Genomic DNA, 10,592 nt, shown 5'->3' on the forward strand with positions numbered 1-10,592 from the left:
GATTGATTTGAAACAATTTGAATGTATATTTTAACATTTTTTATTTGTTAGAATATGGTTCGTGGAGGTTACAGTGGTCGATCATCCAGTGGTAGTCAGTCTCAGCCTTCATCTTCATGGGCTCCTTTGATAGGTATATCATTTAACTAATTGGATACTTGATTAGTTGAAATGTGCATTCTGAGAATTTCTAACATATTTTTTTACAAATGATGTTGCACATGTACATGACCCACCTACACCAGTTGATCATACAAGTCAGGAGCCAACACAGGATGCAGGGTCTTCTCAGTCTGGCACAAGAAGACTCATTTGAATAGTGTATATCGATAATCGACCGTAAGTATTTCATTTTCACTTATTGCGTATCTTATAAATATTGTATATTGATATTTAGTGTGTACCAATTCATGTGCAATACGAGGTTTGAGCCACAAGAAGTAGTACGCGATATTAAGAATTCACTACTTCAACATCTACCAAGACCGGTCGCTCAATGGAATGAGTATCCAAAAGAGGTGATAGACAGATTGTAGTCCTCATTCACGGTATATAGTTGTTTGTCATAGTTAATGTGTTTCATATTTAATTTTTTGTTATAGTTATGTCTACTAACTTTCTGAAAATATATATAGGTTTCGAATCACTTCGCGACTACGGTTGAGAAACATGATGCAAGAAAGGTGTGGCATGAAGACTACAACCAAAAAAGTATCTGACGGAATAGATGATCCATTACAGTGGAAGGGCCATGACCCTATTACTATCATAAGAGATTATTGAGAGAGAATGTGTGACAAGTGGGCGGGGGATGCATTTTGAAACCGCTCAACGAAGGCTGCATAAAATCGAGCCAAAATGCCCGAAACCCATCTACACACAGGTGAATCTAGGACTTTTGGGAGCCACCAGAAGAAAATGGTAACTCATCAATATATATATATATATATTGTTAGTTTTATAAGTATTGTTGCAAACCTGTTAATTAAATCTTTTATCATTTCACTTTGCAGGAAGCAGAAAAAGGTGGCATTGTGCCATACAAGGATGTGTTTGTTGAAACACATAAACGTAAGACCATGGGAGAGTTCGTATCAGAGAAGGTGAGAGCGACAGCGGTATGTATTTATTTTATTAATAAATATTGTAATAGACAAGTTACTATGAATTACGTTATCAAAAATATTGTAATTCTTAATTATTAATTCATATTCTAATCATTACATTGTAGGAGTCATACGAGCAGCAAATGATACAGCGATATGACGATGACTCCACTTAGCATCCGCCTTTTGAACGTGCAGCATGGGTGACTGCAACCGGTGAACCCAAAAAGGGACGTGTGTTCGGGTTTGGGAGTCACATAAACACCACACCAGTCGTTGCCTCCTGCAGCCCGGGCCCACAGAGTTCTCCCATCATCATCAACTCTCAACATCCAAATGACCCTGCTATGTCTTGGGATGGTGTCTGTCAGCGTCTTGAGGACAAAATGCAGTACTTTTTAGATGAAGTCATTCCCAACATTGTCCGTAATGAGTTATGCAACTTTTTTCAGGACAGAGGAACTTCGTCTGCATTCAACATGAGCTTCGGTGCCCGGCAGGTATACAATTTTTTTACTGCCTTAGAACACATATGAGCATGATAGAATCACATATGAAGTTTTTTTACTACTTTATAACACATATGAGCATGATAAAATCATGTATAAAGTTATTTTACTGCCTTAGAACACATATTAGCATGATAGAATCACATATACAGTTCTTTTACTGCCTTAGAGCACATATGAGCATGATATAATCACATATAAAGTATTTTTACTACCTTATAACACATATAAGCATGATAGAATCACATATACAGTTTTTTTACTGCCTTAGAGCACATATGAGCATGATAGAATCACATGTAAAGTTTTTTTACTACCTTATAACACATATAAGCATGATAGAATCACATATACAAATTTTTTACTGCCTTAGAGCACATATGAGCATGATAGAATCACATATAAAGTTTTTTTACTACTTTATAACACATATGAGCATGATAGAATCATGTATAAAGTTATTTTACTGCCTTAAAACACATATTAGCATGATAGAATCACATATACAATTTTTTTACTGCCTTAGAGCACATATGAGCATGATAGAATCACATATAAAGTTTTTTTACTACCTTATAACACATATAACCATGATAGAATCACATATACAGTTTTTTACTGCCTTAGAGCACATATGATTATAGTAGAATCACATATACAACTTTTTTACTGCCTTAGAGTACATATGAGCATGATAAAATCACATACAGTTTTTTGCCTGCCTTAGAACACATATAAGCATGGTAGAATCACATATACAGTTTTTTTACTGCCTTAGAGCACATATGAGCATAGTAGAATCACATATACAATTTTTTTACTGCCTTAGAGTACATATGAGCATGATAAAATCACATATAAAGTTTTTTGCCTGCCTTAGAACACATATGAGCATGGTAGAATCACATATATAGTTTTTTTACTGCCTTAAAGCACATATGAGCATAGTAGAATCACATATAAAGTTTTTTTACTGCCTTAGAGTACACATGAGCATGATAAAATCATATATACAGTTTTTTGCTTGCCTTAGAACACATATGAGCATGGTAGAATCACATATACAACTTTTTGACTGCCTTAGTGCACATATGAGCATGGTAGAATCACATATACATTTTTTTTACTGCCTTAGAACACATATGAGCATGATAGAATCACATATGAAGTTTTTTTACTGCTTTATAACACATATGAGCATGATAGAATCATGTATAAAGTTTTTTTACTGCCTTTGAACACATATGCGCATGATAGAATCACATATAGAGTAGGCTATATTTCAGTATATTTTGTTTATCAATACTAACATCTCTTTTCTCGTGTAGGTTGATGGCGATAATCAGCGTAGTGAAGCTGAAGGGACAAATCAAGACACTGAACAAGAGGACGCACAAAATCTTGGCGATGATTAGATTTATGTGTTGAATTTGTTATACCTTCTTTTTGTTTCAAAAATGTAAATGTTGAATTGTAAATAATTAGAACTTGCAAATTTTAAAGTGGATCGATTAATTGTTTTAGTTTCCTTTTATATGTATTTTGCTGTGTACTTCATTTTTTATTCACAAGAAATATAAATTGTACAGGGGATATAAATTGCATTACGAGAAAAATTTTCTCGATATTTAATTTTCAAATATTTTTTTTAAATTTTTTTCTTTTTTGCGACGAATTAGCGATGGATATATCCGCCGCTAATTAGTATGGGCGTTGAATTCAGAGACGGATTAGCGACGACTATAAATCCATCGCCAAACCGAAGCCGCCGTTTAGTGAAGACGGACTAGCGACAAATTTTGTCATTCGTTATTCCGTCGAAATTTAGCGACGGAATGGGCGACAGATACAGTCTGTCGCTACTTAGCGACAGAATGGGTGACAGATATATGTCGTCGCTTATTAGCGTCGAAAAATTCGCGATGGAAGATATCTGTCGCTAATCCGACGCTAATCCATCTCTAAACAGGTTAGCGACGGATTAGCATCAGATTGGCGACGAATTTAGGTCGTCGCTAAACCGCTGGTTTGTTGTAGTGAGAGAGATGAAATATGCTGGTCTAAAAAATTTACAAAGATTTTGAATGTTATAAAAACCACCCATTTGTAAGAATTTAATACTTCAAGACCTAATCCCTATAAGATCAAGGACCTAAAAAATTTACAAATAAAACTAAAAAATTCTAGCATATTTCATTTAGAACGAACCCATTATTATTATTATATTTTGGTAGCCCACTAGGTTGGTTTAAGCGGCTGGCAAGAAAGTCGGTGGGTGTTCCATCTCTAATGTATTCATATGGAGAATAATATTTTTTCTCAAGAAAAATGTGGAAATAATATTTTTTGTTAACAAGGCCATCTAGGCTCAACTTATCAGAAGCTAAGCACGAGATTGATCTTGGAATAGCAAAAACCAGCCTAACCTGGAGAGGGCTCGACGTGGCAGGCTCATTGACCAACAAGGCATTCAGAGAGAGAGAGAGAGAGAGAGAGAGAGAGAGAGAGAGAGAGAGAGAGAGAGAGAGAGAGAGAAGATCAACATTAATACTCATGAAGATCAACAAAATGTTGAGCCCATGAACCGAACAAAATAGAAAACAAAACTAAAATATAGAAAAAACAAAAGCTAAAGAAAAAGAAACTACAGACAGCTAGCAACAAACAACAAAGCCAGCTCAACCAGGATCCGCTGGATTAGAAGAAACCACCGTTGAGTGAACGTTGTTCAGATGAAAGGAGAGGTCTCTAAGATGCATACACAAAATCACATATACATCAACCAGGATTTTATGGACAAGATGATTAAGGATGACCAGAATTTGACACAAAGTAGCATCATTGGGTGCCATCCAAACAAACCACCAAGTAGTAAGCAACCATGTCTTCCAGATCAGTCTCCATTGCTTGCATCGTCTAATTTCAATAGGGCCCAGGAGCAGATCAAGCACAAAAAACTCCTCTTTAACAATTACGTTCGGAGATCTCCACGTCCTATTAAATAGGGCCACAAAGATTGGGCAGGACCAAAATAAATGATATATATATATATATATATATATATATATATATAGAGAGAGAGAGAGAGAGAGAGAGAGGTTACTCACCCATTTGTGTTTGTCTTGAGATTGTACCCGGAATATCCCACAGCTGTCGACAATGCTTTGATCCATCCATTGATCTCCTTTCGCTCTTCCTGATTATCTAGCTGTCGACAACACTTTAAGAATCCTGATCCAAAAGGCCCTGTCTGATTACGAACATGGGTTGGTTCTACATCAAAGAAGACGGGAATGATCAGCCTTCCACACTCCACGATCTTTGCTATCTCCTTCAAGCACCATTTCGAATCGGCATAGCCCTTGGAGAATATGGTCACAAAAAGCCTGGATCTCAGGATGTACCCAAACAGCCCATCCACCCTCTCTCCCTTCTCTAAGTCCACATTGTCTTTGAAGGCACGGATACCCTTCTCCAAGTCCACATTAAAACCTTTCACACAAAACCAAAATTGTGGATCATGAATCATCTTGGGCTCATGCCTTTGTGGCTAGGGATGCTGTAGTTTGACATTTGACATCGAAATGATCAGATCCGAGACCCATGGGATGACAGTATCTTTGGCTCAATGTCCAAGTTCAATGTAGGTTGTTTTGTCTAGTCAACCTGCCTATTATTTGTTCTCTTTCTCTCTACGAGGCATTGAAGTAATTTTCCTTATTATTTGATGTCTCTTCTCTTTTTATTCATTTCATTGTGGTTGAGCAATCTCCACGACATATCACGTCCCCAATTGACGCATCTTAGACCATTTCAAACAGAGACCGTCAGTATCATCACCATCACCCATCTTTCATCATACATAAAACAACATCATGATTATCACCATCGCTGTCTCCTTGTTATTTTCCATTTCTTCCCTCTATGGGTCGACTCGACGTTCATGAGCACTTGTTCATTTTTCAAACTTAAATCCACCCCCATTTCCTGTTCATTTTGCACTCGGGTGATGGATGACAAATGGGGGCACTTGATTCAAGGGAATGAGTTCATGCAAAACGTAGTTTAAACTTGGTAAAAGCCAGTTATGTTAGAGAGGTGTGTCTTTGAGAATTAATTCTTAACTCAAACATGTATTCACAAGTTTCGTAAATAGGTCAAAAATTAGGTCTGCTTTTGAAAATTTTCTAAATAATGTCATGATATTATTTAGAGCAATAACGAGAGCACGGGATAAAAGTAAAAACAGTGTATTTTTATAAAACCAATAATGCAAGGGATGTGCAGGGATCACGTTATAATCAATAACAATGATGTAAACAGTCTGAACATTACCTTCAGTTATTATTATCCGTTTTAATCATAGCTTATAGCTGTTTTGTTTCAGTTATCATTTTCCGTTTTATTCATAGCTTATAGCTGTTTTGTTTATGTTGAACCACAAAATCATTGTAAATCAAGAAGGCCTTTAGGTGTTCCTTAAGAAAGCAATAGAGATTTGGTTTTCCATAGCTTTTGGCGCCATAGACTAGGTAAGGCTGGTAAGTATTTGGTTTGGATGTGTTGTGATGACTCAAAATCTTATGGAGTCGGTACTCACTTTTGCAGTGACATTCTCCATTAGGGATGAAAATGGATGGGATCTGGATCAGCTAAATACATAGGAAGATCTGTTCCGAAGGAACAACCAAAATTTATAAAAGTTTCATACTGGATCCGATCCGTTTCTATATCTAATCCCCACTTTATTTTTTCTTTTCATAGGTTTGTAAACACACCAAATTTCTCTCATCCATTCTCAGACAACCCCCCTCGTGTAGATGTCAACCCTAGTAGATCAATGTAGGAGTCCAACCCGAGTCAGTTTTAGGAAATTACTATTTTACCTATTTTTTTAAATAGTTAAATTACCGTTTTACCCTTAGGTCATCCTAGACCCATGCCAGTCAGAGTCAACTAAGCTCATTTTTAAGTTCAGAATAGTTAGAATGCCAGTCATTTCTAGCTCACCTGAGCTCACAATGAGCAAATCATTTTCATTTTTTATCATTCTTGCCAAAATGAGATCATTTCTTTAGAAATGAGCTCATTTCTCACTCAAATCCAAGCCAATTGTCTCTGAGTCAGTCATTCTCAGTCAATCTTATTCCTCTAAGTCTAGCTTGAGTTCATCAGGAGTTCAAGTACTCCAGTTCCAGCTCAAACTCAGTTCTTGTCCGTAGCTCACTTCACTCCAGTGACCATTTCTCTAAAAATGGCAGTATTTCTTGACAATTTAGTCTAGAAGTTCAGTTGAGTCAGTGTCTTGTCAGTCCCTTTGAGTTCTGGAATCCTAGAATTCAGTTCATTCCATTTCAAACCAGTTAAAACACAAATTTCAGTGTCACTCTGACCCGGCAGAGACAAAAATCATTTCTTAAACCATTTTGCCCATTTTTATCAATTTTACCACTTTCTGAACTGATACAACTATCAATCGGGGTCCAATACCTGGAATCCTTTTTCCAGAGTTTTTATTTCACATGACATTCCTCATCATTTCTCAGAGAGATCCAGAACTCATGTTTTCAAAATATTAAATTCAGATTCGAGTTTAAACATTTATTTCAAAATCTATTTCAAAAACTTGGGTTTTAAAACAATATTTACTATTTGGCCAACCCCCAGGGCTTTGCATTTCTTATTTCAAAGGCATTTTCTTAAGAAAAACAATATGGATTTATTTTAGAATCATTTTTCAACTGATTTCAATTTTCAGATGAGACCCATTTAGGTGGTGTCACTTTTGGATCTCTTTATTGATCAAATTAAACAAAATTTCCAGAGTCCTATTTGGATCAGGACTCTGTCTTTCTATCTTTTTGAGCCTTTTCAAAACTTCATTCTAATTTTAAACCAGTTGTGGTCATATCTCTTGCACATTTCGATCATTTTGATCAAAATCTTATAGTCCTAGTTGGACCAGGACTCTTCAGAGTCCTAGTCAGATCAGAACTCTACCTTTTACTACACTTTTTACCTATTTTTGAGAAAACCTTTCAAAATCTTTTATTTTGGCCAAAATCTTTAAATCCTAGTTAGACCAGGACTCTTTTTCAAGAATCCCAGTCGAATTAGGACTCTTCTTTAGAGTTTCAGTCAGATTAGGATTCTATTTTTTGTGGCTATTTTAGCCATTTTCAATCAAACTTTTTAAAATCTCTTGAAACAAGTCAAGAGCTCAGAGTTTTAGTCAAACCAGGACTTTATTCAAAGAATCCCAGTTGGATCAAGACTCTGACCCTGATTTCAATTTTGAGAGAATCTTTCCAAAATCTCTTTATTTATCTTTCCAAATTTTAAAATGGTTACACCTTTATCATAGAATTTCAAAATTCTGGGATTTTATCTAAGAGTCCTGATTGAATCAGGACTCTGTTCTAGAGTCCTAGTCGAATAAGGATTCTATCCAAAGTTTATTTTCTCGCTTCATTTTCACTGGTTTTCAAAAGTTTTGTTTAAAACTCATTATTTGCTTCTTAGAAAATAAAAAATTCTTAGAATTCTAGTCGAATTAGGACTCTTCCTCAGAGTCCTAATCAGATCAGGACTCTGAACCAGACTTCAATTTCCACCTTATTCTCACATGTTTTCAAACTCCTCTCATTTGTTTTCTCAGAAAATCCAAAATTTTGAGAGTCCTAGTTCAATTAGGACTCTGTCCCCAGAGTCCCAGTTGGATCAGAACTCTGTTTGATTTCAATACTTGTTATTATTTTCATTGTTTTCATAAGTTCTTTCATATGTTTTTCAGAAAATACAAAAAAAATTTAGAGTTTCTGTCCGATCAGGACTCTGTCCCAGAGTCTTAATCCAGTTAGGAGTCTGTTCTGAAATTTGTTTTTACTTCTATTTTCATTCATTTCTATTTGTTTTTCAAAAATTGGGTCATTTTGCAAAGTCCCGATTGATTCAGAACTCTATTTCAGAGTTCTGATTGAATTAGGACTCTAACCTTGACTGTATTTTCTAACTTATCTTTACCAATTCTGAGGAAATCTTTCAAAAACTTCTTCATTTGGCTCTCAAAAATCTCAAATCTCAGAGTCCTAAAATTTTAGGACTCTAGCCCAGAGTTCTAGTTCGCTTAAAACTCTATTTTCAAAACTTTGAATTTCATTTGTTGATTTTAACTCCTTTTTAAAGCTATCTTCAGTCTTTATTTCAAATTTTTCAAAACCCTAGTGTGGGGCCCACTCGGTTGGCACCATATCTGAAGGAGTTGTGACCTAGTCAGAACTCTGTGCCATTTCAAAACTTTCAATTTCAAGTCTACTTTTAAACCTCTTTTAAAAAACCTCTCATTTTCAAGTTTTAAAATCGTTTTTTGAAATTTCAAGTGGGGCCCACTCTGGGTGGCGCCACATTTGATAAGGTCAGGGTTAGACTAGGGTTAGTCAGTGTCCTAGTTAGGTTAGGGGTTTAGGAGAGTCCAAAGTGATTTCAAAATTCCATTTTATTTTAGTTTTTAATTAGTGATTTTCAAAGTTTAAAAAAATTAGGCTTTAAAAACTCAATGTAGGCCCACATTAGGTGGCACCACATTTATAGGTTTTCTAAGTCATTTAGAAGTCTAATTAGGAGTCTTAGGTTAGTTAGTGGCTTAATTAGGAAAGTCAAAAGGTCAAATCCAATTAAGAAAAATCGCCCCCCCTTTAGAAGTCCATTTTTTTTAAAACTCTTTAGAAAACCTAAAAAAAATAAAAATTATATAAAGAGCCCATAGGGGGGTCGACCCCCTATTCTTCACACACCTAATTCTTAGAGCTTCTCTCTCCACTTTCCAGCACCTCTCATTCCTCCATTGTAGCTGCAGCCTCAAGGTAAGGTTTTCATAAACTTTTTCATGTTTTATTTAATATTTTTCCATGTTTTAACATGGATTTCATCATTGACGCCCCCTCTTTCATGGTTTTAACCATGGATTCTCATCCAAGAACCCCAAGGTCGACCGAAGAAGATGATCTATCATTATTTGGTGCTATTTTTCGAGATTCTAATCAATTAGAATCATTTATCTTGCTATATTTCATGTTCTTAACCAATGAAACATGAGATTTACTTGTTAAATGGGTTAAATTTATGATTTCAAAGGTAAAATTAATTTCAGCCATGGATTCCCTATTTTCTTTTTCTTTTTTATCATATTAATGTTTATTGCACATGTTTCAGCATTAAAATAAAATTTTTTGGCTGTTAAGTATTTTTTATTGTTTTCCATTATTAAATCAAGTTTTCTTAGTGTTTCATTAGATTTTCATGTGTTTTGATTCTAGTTCTATAAAAATCATGTTGTTTCCTATTTAAATATTTGTTAGAAATTTTTAAATTTTGTGTATGTGGTCCACAGATATTTTAGTGAGTCTCTATAAAAAAATCAGAGGTTTTAGGATTCAGTAACTCTGTTAAAAAAATACCAAGTCAAATCGGGATTCCTGTTGATTAAAAATCGTTATTCATGTTCAGGTATAACTTACAGTTGTGTTAGTTTTGTCATCCAAGATTCGATTTAGAATCTGTAAATTGCAGTAGCTTCATGTTAGGGTATAATATTTACTGTAATTTTATTGTAATTTTCTGTCACTGTTTTCTATTTTCCCTCTATCATAAAGTCAGATCCATGTTTTAGACCTCGCTATGATTTGTTAAAACCCTAACTCAACTTGTGTTGATTGTATCTCTCTAACCAGAGATCCAATCAATGATCTATAAAAAAATAAGTTCCTTATATGCATGTACACTATTCACTGCTGAAATCCTAGAATTTTCTGATGTATTCTGCTATTTGTCTCTATATTTTCAACCGAAAGCATCTGTTTTAATAGATTTTATATTCGTTATAATTGATCAAATATTGCTGAAATGATATCTCCCTAACCAGGGATGTTTTTTTGATCTATAAGAAGGAGATTCTCTATTTTTCTGTCTACTATTGCTC

The 10,592-nt window shown here is 34.9% G+C and overlaps 1 protein-coding gene across 1 annotated transcript; it reads right to left on the bottom strand.

The window, feature by feature from the left end:
- Positions 1-4,718: 4,718 nt before the first annotated feature.
- Positions 4,719-5,465, bottom strand: LOC149815616 (disease resistance protein RLM3-like). Its single transcript, XM_089990584.1, has 2 exons — positions 5,441-5,465; positions 4,719-5,107 (listed from the first exon to the last, which is right to left on the bottom strand). Exons 1-2 carry the CDS (start codon positions 5,463-5,465, stop codon positions 4,719-4,721), a joined length of 414 nt encoding a protein of 137 aa, XP_089846710.1.
- Between the last annotated feature and the right edge of the window lie 5,127 nt (positions 5,466-10,592).

The sequence above is a fragment of the Nuphar pumila genome, chromosome 15 (genome assembly GCF_984573655.1).
Source record: "Nuphar pumila chromosome 15, dmNupPumi1.hap1.1, whole genome shotgun sequence".
Lineage (NCBI taxonomy): Eukaryota > Viridiplantae > Streptophyta > Magnoliopsida > Nymphaeales > Nymphaeaceae > Nuphar > Nuphar pumila.

What these genes read in the sequence shown, in the direction of transcription:
- LOC149815616 (XM_089990584.1), bottom strand. Translation starts at nt 5,465, where the DNA reads ATGGGTGATGGTGATGATACTGACG. An exon ending in TGATGGTGATGATACTGACG is followed by an intron (nt 5,108 to 5,440) that starts GTCTCTGTTTGA and finishes TTTGTGTGAAAG; the next exon opens with GTTTTAATGTGGACTTGGAG.